At 28.2% G+C, this 18,688-nt stretch overlaps 4 protein-coding genes across 4 annotated transcripts; 2 read left to right on the plus strand and 2 right to left on the minus strand.

Moving 5' to 3' along the window:
• Positions 1–1,775: 1,775 nt before the first annotated feature.
• Positions 1,776–4,312, plus strand: LOC128667280 (retinal rod rhodopsin-sensitive cGMP 3',5'-cyclic phosphodiesterase subunit delta-like). Its single transcript, XM_053742797.1, has 4 exons — positions 1,776–1,956; positions 2,135–2,197; positions 2,295–2,552; positions 3,825–4,312. Exons 1-4 carry the CDS (start codon positions 1,916–1,918, stop codon positions 3,904–3,906), a joined length of 444 nt encoding a protein of 147 aa, XP_053598772.1. The 5' UTR covers positions 1,776–1,915; the 3' UTR covers positions 3,907–4,312.
• Positions 4,094–7,114, minus strand: LOC128669044 (lipoma-preferred partner homolog; the record flags this gene model as incomplete). Its single annotated transcript, XM_053743216.1, has 1 exon — positions 4,094–7,114. A coding segment is annotated over one exon (1,047 nt), but the record flags the coding sequence as incomplete, so codon positions are not given.
• Positions 7,115–9,257: 2,143 nt separating this feature from the next.
• LOC106693169 (retinal rod rhodopsin-sensitive cGMP 3',5'-cyclic phosphodiesterase subunit delta) lies at positions 9,258–11,794 on the plus strand. The gene is made up of 4 exons (XM_014439611.2): positions 9,258–9,438; positions 9,617–9,679; positions 9,777–10,034; positions 11,307–11,794. The coding sequence occupies exons 1-4, from the start codon at positions 9,398–9,400 to the stop codon at positions 11,386–11,388; spliced, it is 444 nt and encodes a 147-aa protein (XP_014295097.1). The 5' UTR covers positions 9,258–9,397; the 3' UTR covers positions 11,389–11,794.
• LOC103576935 (thyroid receptor-interacting protein 6) lies at positions 11,576–18,089 on the minus strand. The gene is made up of 4 exons (XM_053743141.1): positions 17,659–18,089; positions 17,417–17,583; positions 15,234–15,825; positions 11,576–14,583 (listed from the first exon to the last, which is right to left on the minus strand). The coding sequence occupies exons 2-4, from the start codon at positions 17,579–17,581 to the stop codon at positions 13,547–13,549; spliced, it is 1,794 nt and encodes a 597-aa protein (XP_053599116.1). The 5' UTR covers positions 17,582–17,583; positions 17,659–18,089; the 3' UTR covers positions 11,576–13,546.
• Positions 18,090–18,688: the final 599 nt, after the last annotated feature.

Consider the following 18,688-nt stretch of genomic DNA (forward strand, 5'->3'; position numbering starts at 1 on the left):
GAAAAGTTACGAATAATTGGAATTTTTCAAATACTTATAAATACTTCGAATTCGAATAATTCGATCAGTTCGAATAATTCGAAAACTGACATACTTTGAATAATTCAAATACTAACAGATAATCCTATTAATTTCAAAATGTACGAATACTTCGAACTCTTCGAATATTTTCAATAACTTATTTTGAAAATGACTAAATATTTATATAAAATATAAAGGTATCAATAAGAAATATTTATAATTAATTAACAGAAAGGTGAAATAAATTATTCAGTATCTAGGTGGAAATTTTGAGGATTATTGTCATGGAAATTTAATAAAATTTATGAATTTTAAAAGAATATTGATTAGTTCGTAATTAAAGAAATTAGAGCAAAATTTTAAATGAAAATACAATGTGAATATTTAAAAATATATGATCTATGTAATTAATTGAGTTGGATTTAAATTCAAAAAGTTTTAAAATACAGTACTAACTTTTTTTTAAAAAACCTTAATTAGTTTTTGATAATTGCGAGTTTATTAAAGTCTTGCTATGAACTTTCGCGTATTTAAAAACTAATTACACATGAAAAAAAATAATTTTAAATTAAAATTCAGGTTTTTAAAATAACTATCAGCTTTAAAATTAATATTATTTAAAATTAATTGACTTATGGACAATAAAAAAAAAATAATTTAAATGAAATAAAATAAAATACATTGTGATTTTAATTTTCATGACATTTATCACTTGGAAATTTAAATTTATGTAAAAATAAAGTATATAAATAAGTTAATTTATAATAATATTTATATTTTATATTAATGACTGATTGAACTTGTCAATAACTTCAAGTAATTTCCTTTAAATTTCAAGGAAAATCTTCGACAGCGCATATATTTTAATTATCAACGAGTCCAGAAGACCCTAGAATATTTTAAACTCCAAATATCTCAATAACTATCAAGTTTAAAAAAAAACTACAAGACACCTTTTTTGTAGATAATTTAAAGCGCTACAAAAAAAGGTCTCTTGCAATTTTTCTGATAACTCAATATTTACAAAGGTATTCCTGGTTCGAAAATTATAAATTCCATTAAAGTAAAGTATATAAATAACTTGATTTATAATCATATTTATATTTTATATTCATGACTAACTTAAACTCATTAATAATTTCCTTTAAATTTCCAGTAAAATTTTTCACAGTCCATGTAACCATAATTTGAATCAATTATAAAATTATGATCATAAATGTAACTGACGTCTAATAATCTTTGGATTCTTTTTCAAAACAATAAATTATAAAAAAAAAATTGCACCTGCAGTTTTTTGAATTCCCTCCATGTGCATATTTTCAGTTTTTTTTTCCATAATTGATTTGTTGAAAAAAAAAATCAGAAAAGTTTTGACAGTCCGTAAATTTCAAATTAAATATTTAGTATTTAAAATTATTTTTAAAAACTTAGAATTGATTTAATGATTTCTCACATGTTAATTATTTATCAATGATAACTGTAGACATTGAAGTACATTGAAGTTTCATTAAATATCACCTAAATCGACAATTTTAAATTACACTTCTATTCACACATGCGCACATTTTTTTTCGTCCTAAAATATTAAGGCGCATATACTTGTAACCACTTAACAATAATCTTCGGTTTTCTTTTCAACCAACGAAAAATTTACATCTCTAACCCTATAGTGTACTAAATGTTCTCCCACTTTTCTCTGCGCATGCGCAGTTTATAAATGTGCAGTAGTAGGGGAATTTCCAAAGCCCATGCTTTTACTGGAACCTCATTACCTTGGTAACCTCAGTTGTCTCTTGTTCATCAATATAAATATTTATATCGTTGCTTATTTATCACAATTCCACTGACAGTGTCTTATATATTTATTGTTATAAATTAAAATTAATAATTTAAAATGCCATCACGAGCAGAAGACATTTTAAAAGGATTTCAAGTGTAAGTTTTTTTAAATTATTTTATTAATAAGAATTTTTTTCATTCATTTTGAGGTTATGGTGATTTTAAATAATTTTAAGTAACAATATGAATATATATTGTTCATTTTAAATAAATAATATAAGTATATATATATATACATGATAAATGATTTAATTAATAAAATAAATTTATGCAGAAATTGGATGAATTTACGAGATGCGGATACGGGAAAAGTTTTATGGCAAGGAAATGAGGACATGTAAGTAAAAATTTATAATTATATGATTTTCTAATCAATATTTAATTGATTAATTATGTATTTGTATGTTTATGTGTGTGTGTGTTTTTTTTTTTAGATCGGTACCTGATGTGGAACACGAGGCGCGCGTACCTAAAAGAATACTAAAATCCCGCGCGGTTTCAAGGGAAATAAATTTCAGTTCGATTGAGCCGCTGGAAAGGTTCAGGTTGGAACAGAAGGTTTTATTCAAAGGACGTTGTCTGGAGGAATGGCTCTTCGAATTCGGCTTAGTCATACCTCAGAGTACCAACACGTGGCAGAGTTTAATGCAAGCGGCTCCAGAAAGTCAGATGATGCCGGCGAATGTTCTTAAGTATGATTTTTTTTTTATATTTACCTATTTCTTGGGATCAGTAGAATATTCGGATTACTATGAGATGCTTGGCCCTGAATGGTCACTACCGGAAGTGATTGAGATTTTAGAAAAATAGTTGAGATGAAAAAAAAGAAAACGTGAAAATGTGACTAGTAGTTTTGATTGAATTGGATCTTGTGGCAATTGTAGAGAAATTAATGAATATTACAGGATAGATGAAAAAAAGTTGTGAATTGCCAGAAGTATATTTAGTTTAGGAAATCAGGGATTTTAAATTTTCAAGTCAGGAATATCTTTGTAAATATTGAGTTATCAGAAAAATTGCAAGAGACCTTTTTTGTAGCGCTTTAAATTATCTACAAAAAAGGTGTCTTGTAGTTTTTTTTTAAACTTGATAGTTATTGAGATATTTGGAGTTTAAAATATTCTAGGGTCTTCTGGACTCGTTGATAATAAAAATATATGCGCTGTCGAAGATTTTCCTTGAAATTTAAAGGAAATTACTTGAAGTTATTGACAAGTTCAATCAGTCATTAATATAAAATATAAATATTATTATAAATTAACTTATTTATATACTTTATTTTTACATAACTTTAAATTTCCAAGTGATAAATGCCATAAAATTAAAATCACAATGTATTTTATTTTATTTCATTAAAATTTTTTTTTTTTTTATTGTCCATAAGTCAATTAATTTTAAATAATATTAATTTTAAAGCTGATAGTTATTTTAAAAACCTGAATTTTAATTTAAAATTATTTTTTTTCATGTGTAATTAGTTTTTAAATTCGCGAAATTTCATAGCAAGACTTTAATAAACTCGCAATTATCAAAAACTAATTAAGGTTTTTTAAAAAAAAGTTAGTACTGTATTTTAAAATTTTTTGAATTTAAATCCAACTCAATTAATTACATAGATCATATATTTTTAAATACTCACATTGTATTTTCATTTAAAATTATGCTCTAATTTCTTTAATTACGAACTAATCAATATTCATTTAAAATTCATAAATTTCCATGACAATTATCATCGACAATCATAAAAATTTTGAGAAGTAACTTTCATCTATCAACCATGAAATTTATTGAAATAGAATTCGTATCTCTAGACAGTCAAATTTTCCTCCGTAATTATTCTTCATTTAAAAAAAAAAAATTAAAATCTCAATCGTGTTTCTCCGTGCCAACAATTCGTTATTTTACTCGATCCAGAATTAAATTTCCTGAATTTAAATTTTAAACCATTAAATTTTATTTTACAGTGGGAACATCGTAATCGAGACGAAATTCTTTGATGACAACTTGCTAGTATCGACAAGCCGAATGCGCCTTTTTTACGTTTAAAGTACAAAGAAAAAACAAATTAATATATCAAACTATTCCATTAATTTTTTAAAAAAAAAATTAATAATCGATATTAAAATTAATTTATAAGTAGTTAATTAAGGATAGCCACTGTGAGGATCGAAAAAATAAGTGTTTTTCAGGAATTTTTTTTTACTGGGATAGTAAAGGAATTTGGGGATCGGGGTTTTGTTTTTGTTTTATAAAGTATACATTGAAGATAATTCTCCTAAATTTTTATTAAAAAATATCATGCTATTATAATGATATACACATTTTTGTGGAGCACCACAAAAATTTCCCCCACCACGGTGTCATCTCTAACTCAAAAACGGATTATCTGAAACAAAAAAACCAAGTCGCGCTGTAATCTGTATGCATAAAAAAAAAATTGTTAATCGGTTCATATTTATGTAAATTATAGATGCCACCAGTTCAAAAAAAGTAGTTTTTTTTAACTTTGATTTAATAAAGAAAAAAAATTTTTTTTCTTAAATTTCACAGTGGCTATCATCCCCCTTAAGATGAGTTAATTCATTACTCTTTTCTGTGTATGTACGATACAATTACATATTGTATACTCATGTAAAAAGTATGATTTCTATTCACGCATCTTAATTATGTGATTGCATTTATGTATATTTTTATTCTATTTATTTATTAACTGATAAATAATCTTACATTTAATTAATAAGTAAACAAACAGAACAACAGTATTATAATGTTAATAATTACTGTAAATCGAGGACCAGTTTATAATATAATATATATATTTACGAGTGATATATTTTTAGTTTTGTGCATATCAACATTATTTTTACCTTTGTTTTATTTAAAGCAATTATAATAAAATTATAATGATAATACAAATGTTAAATAAATAAATTTTCAATTATTTATGCCTATATATTATTGTTCTCATATATTATTATAATTTTTTTTAACCACCGAATTTATGCTTTGTAAAAAAATTTGGCAATTATTTGTAAGTTTGTCTGCACACATTTTTAAAAATTGATTAAAACATGAAATTTTTTATCTTTAAAATTTTACAAAATTAATTTTTTTTAATACACTTGTCAAGAGTGGGTAAAATATTATTAAAAAAATACAAACAAACACTAACTGAAAAACTCCAGACTCAGGTCACCCAATTAGCCTATCTAGAGTCCACTGCAATTTTTGTATAATGGATAGATAATAATTCAACAATCATTGAAATATTTACTGATAAAATTTATTATCAAATTATAAATACAAAGCCATACATAAAGATAATAATAATCAACAAATCTCAATAAAGACTCGTTGCATAAAAACAAATCTTATAGTCATATATATATATTTTATCGATTACAAATATCCATTAACTATTCATTATTTATCACAATAGAAATTTTAATAACAATCCTAATTTACTGGAATAATTATACGGGTGTATGTGTGCGTTTTAACAGTCAATTAATCTAATATAAATGTCAATGTAAATGTATTTAATTGTTACTATTTAATAAAATGTTTATAAATAAACAATAGCTTACTTTTGATAATCGTCTTAGTCTTGATTTTTACCAGTCACTATTATTATAACCAAATAGTTGTATTTAAAATTTACCTCAATTTTTTCTATATTTTAACTACAAATATTATACTAATATGAGTAATTTCGTAAATATTAGGAATAAGTAGGGCTTGTTGGTACTCTTTCCAGAGGAAATTTAATTCTAGACAATTTTCTACTGATTAAATTTTTTCGTAGGAGTGATAGTTTGGCAGATAAATGTACTGAGTACTTACGAATGTTGTTAATATGATTAATTTAGTAAAAATTGGGAATAAGTAGGGCTTGTTGGTATTCTTTCCAGAGGATATTCAATTCTAGATAATTTTCTACTGATTAAATTTTTTCGTAGGAGTGATAGTTTGGGAGATAAATATGACAAGTAGTTTTTGATACTTAAATTTTGTTTTGATTACAATTAAATCTAATACTTTATTTAATTTAAAATAATAAGATAAAATATATTATAGAAAATACAAATACTAAAAAAAATATTCAGTACTTTTTCTCAAAAATACTGAACAAATAGACTATTGGAATGTTTATAAACTTATAAGCTATTAGTATAAACGAATAAAAATATGGCACCTTGATTATATTTTACAATTCAGTAGTCATATGAGAAGTGAGTGCCTGTACACGTTTTGCGTTGCAGCTCTTGCAGAGAACATGGTCATCGAGCGGATAGCAGCCACTGCCTTCGGCGTCTGATGACAAACGCAGCCCGCAGTCCTCGCACTTGTAACACTGAATATGAAAGCTGCGATCTAGAGCTACGACTCTGACGGTCTCATCCTGTCCAGGCTCTGGCATAATCGGAAGCTTGCAGACGCAGCAACGGGGAGCAAATTTTTTATGGAAGCACTGGATGCAGTGGATCTGATTGGTCGCGTCGACAGTGAAGGGAATCCCGTCCAAACTTTGCCCGCAGACGACGCAGGTGAAACAAGATGGGTGGTAGGGTTTCCCAGTTGCGCGCAAAATGCGATCGAGAATTGGCCGGGTGCAGACGCAACATTTTTCTAAAGTATTCAAATAGTCTTCCTCGCAGTAGGGCTTACCCTCGAGTGAATAAAAAGGCTTTCCCTGTAAATTTACGCGGCATACAAAGCAGCAGAAACAGTCGATATGAAAAACTTTGTCCATTGCCGAACACCCGGTGCCTTCACCTTCGACTTTTTTCCCGCAGTGAGCGCAAATTCCATAAATGTCACTGTCATCTTGGTTGTCTTCCATTCCCTGGACTAGTAAATCTGTGAGAGTGTCAACTTCTTTTACGGGAGAGACTTTACCTGGAGGCTGAGTACTCGCTGACCCGTACCCGGAGTACATGGAGTAGTTGCAGGACAGCTGGGAAGGCGGCCGCGGGTTTATTGGCTCGTAGATCGACTCGTAAGTTGAGCTAGACTGGGAACTGGGTCCGTAGATGTCATTTGGGTAGTCGTGGTGGTGGTGATGGTGATGGTGGTCTGGTGGGTAATCTGTCTGATGATGGGGGTCGTAGGTGGCGCGGCGTAGTTCGCTGTAGCTGGATGACACGGGACTTGGTGGCGGTGGTAATTCTTCTGGGGGCGGTGGAAATGACCCAGGAACGCAGGAAATGTATTCTGTGGGCTCTGGTGGCGGTGGCAAATCATCTAGAAGATTTATTTATGTGAATAATTTCGCGGGTTTTCTGGTATAAATTAGGGCTGTGCGAATAATTCGGACTTACGAATTATTTTAAATACTTGGAATTCGATTAATTTGAAAATTTACGAATATATTTCGAAATTTGATTAATAGGTTGAATTCAAATTAAACGAAAATAATTCAAAAATTATTATTCAATATTCAAGAATTATTCTATCAGTTCGAATAGTTAGAAAATTTACAAATGATTCAAAAACTTACGAATACTTCGAAAATTTACAAATTCAAAAATTAACGAATACTTCGAATTCGAATAATTTAAAAATAATTCGATAACTGATGAACACTTCGAATTCGAATAATTCTATCAGTTCAGATAATTCGAAAAGTTACGAATAATTGGAATTTTTCAAATACTTATAAATACTTCGAATTCGAATAATTCGATCAGTTCGAATAATTCGAAAACTGACATACTTTGAATAATTCAAATACTAACAGATAATCCTATTAATTTCAAAATGTACGAATACTTCGAACTCTTCGAATATTTTCAATAACTTATTTTGAAAATGACTAAATATTTATATAAAATATAAAGGTATCAATAAGAAATATTTATAATTAATTAACAGAAAGGTGAAATAAATTATTCAGTATCTAGGTGGAAATTTTGAGGATTATTGTCATGGAAATTTAATAAAATTTATGAATTTTAAATGAATATTGATTAGTTCGTAATTAAAGAAATTAGAGCAAAATTTTAAATGAAAATACAATGTGAATATTTAAAAATATATGATCTATGTAATTAATTGAGTTGGATTTAAATTCAAAAAGTTTTAAAATACAGTACTAACTTTTTTTTAAAAAACCTTAATTAGTTTTTGATAATTGCGAGTTTATTAAAGTCTTGCTATGAACTTTCGCGTATTTAAAAACTAATTACACATGAAAAAAAATAATTTTAAATTAAAATTCAGGTTTTTAAAATAACTATCAGCTTTAAAATTAATATTATTTAAAATTAATTGACTTATGGACAATAAAAAAAAAATAATTTAAATGAAATAAAATAAAATACATTGTGATTTTAATTTTCATGACATTTATCACTTGGAAATTTAAATTTATGTAAAAATAAAGTATATAAATAAGTTAATTTATAATAATATTTATATTTTATATTAATGACTGATTGAACTTGTCAATAACTTCAAGTAATTTCCTTTAAATTTCAAGGAAAATCTTCGACAGCGCATATATTTTAATTATCAACGAGTCCAGAAGACCCTAGAATATTTTAAACTCCAAATATCTCAATAACTATCAAGTTTAAAAAAAAACTACAAGACACCTTTTTTGTAGATAATTTAAAGCGCTACAAAAAAAGGTCTCTTGCAATTTTTCTGATAACTCAATATTTACAAAGGTATTCCTGGTTCGAAAATTATAAATTCCATTAAAGTAAAGTATATAAATAACTTGATTTATAATCATATTTATATTTTATATTCATGACTAACTTAAACTCATTAATAATTTCCTTTAAATTTCCAGTAAAATTTTTCACAGTCCATGTAACCATAATTTGAATCAATTATAAAATTATGATCATAAATGTAACTGACGTCTAATAATCTTTGGATTCTTTTTCAAAACAATAAATTATAAAAAAAAAATTGCACCTGCAGTTTTTTGAATTCCCTCCATGTGCATATTTTCAGTTTTTTTTTCCATAATTGATTTGTTGAAAAAAAAAATCAGAAAAGTTTTGACAGTCCGTAAATTTCAAATTAAATATTTAGTATTTAAAATTATTTTTAAAAACTTAGAATTGATTTAATGATTTCTCACATGTTAATTATTTATCAATGATAACTGTAGACATTGAAGTACATTGAAGTTTCATTAAATATCACCTAAATCGACAATTTTAAATTACACTTCTATTCACACATGCGCACATTTTTTTTCGTCCTAAAATATTAAGGCGCATATACTTGTAACCACTTAACAATAATCTTCGGTTTTCTTTTCAACCAACGAAAAATTTACATCTCTAACCCTATAGTGTACTAAATGTTCTCCCACTTTTCTCTGCGCATGCGCAGTTTATAAATGTGCAGTAGTAGGGGAATTTCCAAAGCCCATGCTTTTACTGGAACCTCATTACCTTGGTAACCTCAGTTGTCTCTTGTTCATCAATATAAATATTTATATCGTTGCTTATTTATCACAATTCCACTGACAGTGTCTTATATATTTATTGTTATAAATTAAAATTAATAATTTAAAATGCCATCACGAGCAGAAGACATTTTAAAAGGATTTCAAGTGTAAGTTTTTTTAAATTATTTTATTAATAAGAATTTTTTTCATTCATTTTGAGGTTATGGTGATTTTAAATAATTTTAAGTAACAATATGAATATATATTGTTCATTTTAAATAAATAATATAAGTATATATATATATACATGATAAATGATTTAATTAATAAAATAAATTTATGCAGAAATTGGATGAATTTACGAGATGCGGATACGGGAAAAGTTTTATGGCAAGGAAATGAGGACATGTAAGTAAAAATTTATAATTATATGATTTTCTAATCAATATTTAATTGATTAATTATGTATTTGTATGTTTATGTGTGTGTGTGTTTTTTTTTTTAGATCGGTACCTGATGTGGAACACGAGGCGCGCGTACCTAAAAGAATACTAAAATCCCGCGCGGTTTCAAGGGAAATAAATTTCAGTTCGATTGAGCCGCTGGAAAGGTTCAGGTTGGAACAGAAGGTTTTATTCAAAGGACGTTGTCTGGAGGAATGGCTCTTCGAATTCGGCTTAGTCATACCTCAGAGTACCAACACGTGGCAGAGTTTAATGCAAGCGGCTCCAGAAAGTCAGATGATGCCGGCGAATGTTCTTAAGTATGATTTTTTTTTTATATTTACCTATTTCTTGGGATCAGTAGAATATTCGGATTACTATGAGATGCTTGGCCCTGAATGGTCACTACCGGAAGTGATTGAGATTTTAGAAAAATAGTTGAGATGAAAAAAAAGAAAACGTGAAAATGTGACTAGTAGTTTTGATTGAATTGGATCTTGTGGCAATTGTAGAGAAATTAATGAATATTACAGGATAGATGAAAAAAAGTTGTGAATTGCCAGAAGTATATTTAGTTTAGGAAATCAGGGATTTTAAATTTTCAAGTCAGGAATATCTTTGTAAATATTGAGTTATCAGAAAAATTGCAAGAGACCTTTTTTGTAGCGCTTTAAATTATCTACAAAAAAGGTGTCTTGTAGTTTTTTTTTAAACTTGATAGTTATTGAGATATTTGGAGTTTAAAATATTCTAGGGTCTTCTGGACTCGTTGATAATAAAAATATATGCGCTGTCGAAGATTTTCCTTGAAATTTAAAGGAAATTACTTGAAGTTATTGACAAGTTCAATCAGTCATTAATATAAAATATAAATATTATTATAAATTAACTTATTTATATACTTTATTTTTACATAACTTTAAATTTCCAAGTGATAAATGCCATAAAATTAAAATCACAATGTATTTTATTTTATTTCATTAAAATTTTTTTTTTTTTTATTGTCCATAAGTCAATTAATTTTAAATAATATTAATTTTAAAGCTGATAGTTATTTTAAAAACCTGAATTTTAATTTAAAATTATTTTTTTTCATGTGTAATTAGTTTTTAAATTCGCGAAATTTCATAGCAAGACTTTAATAAACTCGCAATTATCAAAAACTAATTAAGGTTTTTTAAAAAAAAGTTAGTACTGTATTTTAAAATTTTTTGAATTTAAATCCAACTCAATTAATTACATAGATCATATATTTTTAAATACTCACATTGTATTTTCATTTAAAATTATGCTCTAATTTCTTTAATTACGAACTAATCAATATTCATTTAAAATTCATAAATTTCCATGACAATTATCATCGACAATCATAAAAATTTTGAGAAGTAACTTTCATCTATCAACCATGAAATTTATTGAAATAGAATTCGTATCTCTAGACAGTCAAATTTTCCTCCGTAATTATTCTTCATTTAAAAAAAAAAAATTAAAATCTCAATCGTGTTTCTCCGTGCCAACAATTCGTTATTTTACTCGATCCAGAATTAAATTTCCTGAATTTAAATTTTAAACCATTAAATTTTATTTTACAGTGGGAACATCGTAATCGAGACGAAATTCTTTGATGACAACTTGCTAGTATCGACAAGCCGAATGCGCCTTTTTTACGTTTAAAGTACAAAGAAAAAACAAATTAATATATCAAACTATTCCATTAATTTTTTAAAAAAAAAATTAATAATCGATATTAAAATTAATTTATAAGTAGTTAATTAAGGATAGCCACTGTGAGGATCGAAAAAATAAGTGTTTTTCAGGAATTTTTTTTTACTGGGATAGTAAAGGAATTTGGGGATCGGGGTTTTGTTTTTGTTTTATAAAGTATACATTGAAGATAATTCTCCTAAATTTTTATTAAAAAATATCATGCTATTATAATGATATACACATTTTTGTGGAGCACCACAAAAATTTCCCCCACCACGGTGTCATCTCTAACTCAAAAACGGATTATCTGAAACAAAAAAACCAAGTCGCGCTGTAATCTGTATGCATAAAAAAAAAATTGTTAATCGGTTCATATTTATGTAAATTATAGATGCCACCAGTTCAAAAAAAGTAGTTTTTTTTAACTTTGATTTAATAAAGAAAAAAAATTTTTTTTCTTAAATTTCACAGTGGCTATCATCCCCCTTAAGATGAGTTAATTCATTACTCTTTTCTGTGTATGTACGATACAATTACATATTGTATACTCATGTAAAAAGTATGATTTCTATTCACGCATCTTAATTATGTGATTGCATTTATGTATATTTTTATTCTATTTATTTATTAACTGATAAATAATCTTACATTTAATTAATAAGTAAACAAACAGAACAACAGTATTATAATGTTAATAATTACTGTAAATCGAGGACCAGTTTATAATATAATATATATATTTACGAGTGATATATTTTTAGTTTTGTGCATATCAACATTATTTTTACCTTTGTTTTATTTAAAGCAATTATAATAAAATTATAATGATAATACAAATGTTAAATAAATAAATTTTCAATTATTTATGCCTATATATTATTGTTCTCATATATTATTATAATTTTTTTTAACCACCGAATTTATGCTTTGTAAAAAAATTTGGCAATTGTTTGTAAGTTTGTCTGCACACATTTTTAAAAATTGATTAAAACATGAAATTTTTTATCTTTAAAATTTTACAAAATTAATTTTTTTTAATACACTTGTCAAAAGTGGGTAAAATATTATTAAAATACAAACAAACACTAACTGAAAAACTCCAGACTCAGGTCACCCAATTAGCCTATCTAGAGTCCACTGCAATTTTTGTATAATGGATAGATAATAATTCAACAATCATTGAAATATTTACTGATAAAATTTATTATCAAATTATAAATACAAAGCCATACATAAAGATAATAATAATCAACAAATCTCAATAAAGACTCGTTGCATAAAAACAAATCTTATAGTCATATATATATATTTTATCGATTACAAATATCCATTAACTATTCATTATTTATCACAATAGAAATTTTAATAACAATCCTAATTTACTGGAATAATTATACGGGTGTATGTGTGCGTTTTAACAGTCAATTAATCTAATATAAATGTCAATGTAAATGTATTTAATTGTTACTATTTAATAAAATGTTTATAAATAAACAATAGCTTACTTTTGATAATCGTCTTAGTCTTGATTTTTACCAGTCACTATTATTATAACCAAATAGTTGTATTTAAAATTTACCTCAATTTTTTCTATATTTTAACTACAAATATTATACTAATATGAGTAATTTCGTAAATATTAGGAATAAGTAGGGCTTGTTGGTACTCTTTCCAGAGGAAATTTAATTCTAGACAATTTTCTACTGATTAAATTTTTTCGTAGGAGTGATAGTTTGGCAGATAAATGTACTGAGTACTTACGAATGTTGTTAATATGATTAATTTAGTAAAAATTGGGAATAAGTAGGGCTTGTTGGTATTCTTTCCAGAGGATATTCAATTCTAGATAATTTTCTACTGATTAAATTTTTTCGTAGGAGTGATAGTTTGGGAGATAAATATGACAAGTAGTTTTTGATACTTAAATTTTGTTTTGATTACAATTAAATCTAATACTTTATTTAATTTAAAATAATAAGATAAAATATATTATAGAAAATACAAATACTAAAAAAAATATTCAGTACTTTTTCTCAAAAATACTGAACAAATAGACTATTGGAATGTTTATAAACTTATAAGCTATTAGTATAAACGAATAAAAATATGGCACCTTGATTATATTTTACAATTCAGTAGTCATATGAGAAGTGAGTGCCTGTACACGTTTTGCATTGCAGCTCTTGCAGAGAACATGGTCATCGAGCGGATAGCAGCCACTGCCTTCGGCGTCTGATGACAAACGCAGCCCGCAGTCCTCGCACTTGTAACACTGAATATGAAAGCTGCGATCTAGAGCTACGACTCTGACGGTCTCATCCTGTCCAGGCTCTGGCATAATCGGAAGCTTGCAGACGCAGCAACGGGGAGCAAATTTTTTATGGAAGCACTGGATGCAGTGGATCTGATTGGTCGCGTCGACAGTGAAGGGAATCCCGTCCAAACTTTGCCCGCAGACGACGCAGGTGAAACAAGATGGGTGGTAGGGTTTCCCAGTTGCGCGCAAAATGCGATCGAGAATTGGCCGGGTGCAGACGCAACATTTTTCTAAAGTATTCAAATAGTCTTCCTCGCAGTAGGGCTTACCCTCGAGTGAATAAAAAGGCTTTCCCTGTAAATTTACGCGGCATACAAAGCAGCAGAAACAGTCGATATGAAAAACTTTGTCCATTGCCGAACACCCGGTGCCTTCACCTTCGACTTTTTTCCCGCAGTGAGCGCAAATTCCATAAATGTCACTGTCATCTTGGTTGTCTTCCATTCCCTGGACTAGTAAATCTGTGAGAGTGTCAACTTCTTTTACGGGAGAGACTTTACCTGGAGGCTGAGTACTCGCTGACCCGTACCCGGAGTACATGGAGTAGTTGCAGGACAGCTGGGAAGGCGGCCGCGGGTTTATTGGCTCGTAGATCGACTCGTAAGTTGAGCTGGACTGGGAACTGGGTCCGTAGATGTCATTTGGGTAGTCGTGGTGGTGGTGATGGTGATGGTGGTCTGGTGGGTAATCTGTCTGATGATGGGGGTCGTAGGTGGCGCGGCGTAGTTCGCTGTAGCTGGATGACACGGGACTTGGTGGCGGTGGTAATTCTTCTGGGGGCGGTGGAAATGACCCAGGAACGCAGGAAATGTATTCTGTGGGCTCTGGTGGCGGTGGCAAATCATCTAGAAGATTTATTTATGTGAATAATTTCGCGGGTTTTCTGGTATAAATTAGGGCTGTGCGAATAATTCGGACTTACGAATTATTTTAAATACTTGGAATTCGATTAATTTGAAAATTTACGAATATATTTCGAAATTTGATTAATAGGTTGAATTCAAATTAAACGAAAATAATTCAAAAATTATTATTCAATATTCAAGAATTATTCTATCAGTTCGAATAGTTAGAAAATTTACAAATGATTCAAAAACTTACGAATACTTCGAAAATTTACAAATTCAAAAATTAACGAATACTTCGAATTCGAATAATTTAAAAATAATTCGATAACTGATGAACACTTCGAATTCGAATAATTCTATCAGTTCAGATAATTCGAAAAGTTACGAATAATTGGAATTTTTCAAATACTTATAAATACTTCGAATTCGAATAATTCGATCAGTTCGAATAATTCGAAAACTGACATACTTTGAATAATTCAAATACTAACAGATAATCCTATTAATTTCAAAATGTACGAATACTTCGAACTCTTCGAATATTTTCAATAACTTAAAAATAATTCGAATCGATTTTAACTATTTGATTTAACATTCCTAGTATAAATGAATTCGTCAGAACTTATTTTATTCGTTTCTAAACTTACCTCGAGCATTTGTTATATTCGAATAAGTATTTTCCGGTTTATTCCACTGTATGTTACTGTAAATAATATCTTTCTCCTTTATCGAATTTATCGGCGTTGGTACGGGTATCGGTACAGCTGGTTCAACATTACTGTAAACAACATTGCGTGTTGCACGTGTTGATCTATCATCGACTAAAACTGGCGCCTGAGGTGCCGAAATGTTGCCACCGATATTCAAATAATAATTTTTGTCTTCGTATCGAGGATTTACTGTTATATTGCTGTTGATTTTGTTGACCTCAGCGCGTTTGCTATTAAAATTTTCCAGTTCGTTGCTGTATAAATGGTCGTTCTGATAAAAGTTTTCATTATTGTAGTAATTGCGAGCGTCCGGTCTTGTTGAATTCGTTGTTATCAATGACTGGGATGAAGACGGGGGTTGAGATCCCGGTAATCCGGAAGTATATGAATTCTTTTCAGTATTAGGCGGCACAAATGGCAATGGTGTGTTGGCGTAATAATTATTTATTTTTTCATTCAATTGCGTATTATTTAAAACGGTACTGTATGACGGCGTTGACGGCGATTTTATTGTGTAACTTTGCGGTACCTGGAAATATTTAATTAATTTTTTTTACTCAACAGTTTCATCATTTTCTTTTTTTTTTAATAATTAAACCCTGTTCTGGTAGAAAATAATTAGACAATCAAATAAAAGTGGGACTGCCTACACTTTTGATAAACAAAATTCAAATTTTGTTTTTGAATTTTTAATTCAAATTTTCCCGCATTTTTTAGAGGACGCGTATTGGTCACCTCGTAAAGGTTTTTGGTAATGGTCTAGAAGAGGGGATTCACTAGTTCATGTCAAGCGAAAATCTAATTTTATACACATTGCTATGAACCAAAATTTTTTAGCGAGTATGTGTCGGCGGATTGAAAATATTTTTGTTCAATTAGATTTTTCTTAAGGGGCAAGGAGTCTGAGATACAAAAAAAAGAGCATATTTTTGTGACTTTTTTTTTTAAGAGAAGCTTCTTTATTATAATTCTCAAAATTTGTGACATTAAGCATCATTCCAAGTATATTCTGCTAAATTTTCATAAAAATATTTTGAGAAACTAAATGAGAAACCCATGTAAAAAAAAAATGTTAAATAAGGTTAAAAAAGTGCTGACTATTCTAAACTTCAAAACATGACACAACGACGAACTTTTTTTAAACTTTTGAAAATTCAAGAGAAAAATCAATAAATATCCTTGTTTTAAGATTTACTTAGAAAAAAAACCTTCAGAAATACTTCAAAATTAACTTTTTCTGAACGTATTTTTCTCTGAAAAATATTAATTTGTAGTATTGTCAATTGTTATTTTCTGTGTATTGTCAGAGATTTGAAAATCCCCAAGTAGCACAGAGTCAACTTTAAGATGTCTTTTAAAAGGACAAGACAATTTTTTTTTTGTCTCATCTTTTTTGGTATAAATACGACATGCAAATGTTGGTTCCAGAGACAGAGACGAGTTGTGTTGTTTTTCCTGTCTCATGTCAATTGAAAAGTCGTTTAGATGACTTTCTTACTACTATTTGTAATTTATTTTTTGTCGTCACTTGTTTTAAGTCTTTTAAGTAGGTATTTTTTCGGTAACATAAATTTCTGATCGTTTTGTCATCATAGTGATGCCTTATCGACAAGTCAAAAAGTATTCTAAGAACTGATATCTTATAGATGTCACAAAGACAAGTGCTACCTGGGTCGTTTAAAAAAGATTCGTCACTGTGTCACGTTTGAATGCTTAGAATAGTCAACACTTTTTTAACCTTTTTCGACAATTTTTTTTACACAGGTAAACTAGATGAGATAAACTAGAGTTTGTTATTCGGCAAATAAACTTATTCCGGGGTTAAAATTTCGATGGTTGTCTTCAAAAGACCGACGGGTTAGCTATTCTATGGTCATGTATGTGTAACTCAGTTATAGTACTTACTCTAGGAGTTCTCCAGACCCAAATTAAATGTATGTACTTAAAAAATATTTACTACCTACTTCTCCGTTCTGATAAAAGTTTGTTACTTATTATTTGTTTACGTTTAATAATCTAAGACAATGGATCTATTATAATGATATTCTTAATTGTATTTGAGATGAAAGTGTCGAATTTTGAATAATTATTTACAAATATTTTTCGAGTACTTTACTGACCTGCGGTTGGGATTTTTTCGGTTTCGGCGGCACAGCAGGGCCTATTTTTTTGACTTGCTTAACAATATTTCCGCTATTACTCGTACTAATATCATTTGAATTATTGGCATTATCAATTTGCAAACTTGCAATTTGTTGCTCCAAATTACCAACGTTTGACATCATAGCTAAAAATTTATAAATTAAATTAAATATTAAAATAAATTGACAATTTTTATTATAAAACAAAAAAAAATACTTACCAATGGAATGTAAAAGAAAAAAGAAAAAATACAATTATTTAAATAAACAATTGGTCAATTCGCGCGTAATGAGAGTGATAAAACAAATGAGTCATTAAATAGACAACACTCATATATAAACTTTTTTATAAATTTATTAACGTCACAAGTAAATTCCTGAGTGATGATTCCTTCGATTTGTCATTACACGATTTGTGTAAAAGAAATTAATAATAATAATTATCATATAAAAAAAAAACCCCGCCCTTTTTTTTATTGATTTTTAAAAATATTTATTATTGATTAGTGTAAAACATTATTAGAAATTTGTAATAATTATCGACTATGAGATCACTGATCAAAAATTTGTACATTTATATTTATAATCACTAAATTACGACCATGAATCACTGGAACTGTCTGTGGATGGATGAAATTTTTTACCAATAAAATTCAACCACCGCCATATTGACAAATTTTCACCGCGCATGCGTATTTGAATTTTAATTATTGGCGCCAAAATTTAAAAAAGTTTCTGAAATTTATTATTTAAAGTACGTGGCCTAGTTCATAATAAATGTAATAAATTTAAAACATATATATTTATATATACATATATTTTTTATTGACATACAAATTTAAAGAAAAAATCCATGTACACAAACACATTATTCTTTAGTAATTATTTTTACACGGAGAAAATTTTATGGTAGAAATTGCTGTATATTATGAAAATGATTCCCATTAAGTTTGGTAACTGGTTTTTAAAATATAGATTAGATAAATGGCACTTATATAACTTATGATAACAATTACTGTCCATATATAGTAACATTTGCCATACTACTATAGTTATCGTCCCCACACTATTATAGTAACTGTTACAATGGATTATGGCAAATATCACCATAACGTTATTTACTTATCGTTACCCTAGCGGGTCCAATTTACGGTACATTACGGTAATTATCGGTAATTTACGACGTTAGAAAATTGCGGTAGTTTATGGTAAAGACGCGGTAAGAATACGGAATTCCATGACAACACCGCA

Source organism: Microplitis demolitor, chromosome 2 (assembly GCF_026212275.2).
Source record: "Microplitis demolitor isolate Queensland-Clemson2020A chromosome 2, iyMicDemo2.1a, whole genome shotgun sequence".
In the NCBI taxonomy this organism is placed as follows: Eukaryota; Metazoa; Arthropoda; class Insecta; order Hymenoptera; family Braconidae; genus Microplitis; species Microplitis demolitor.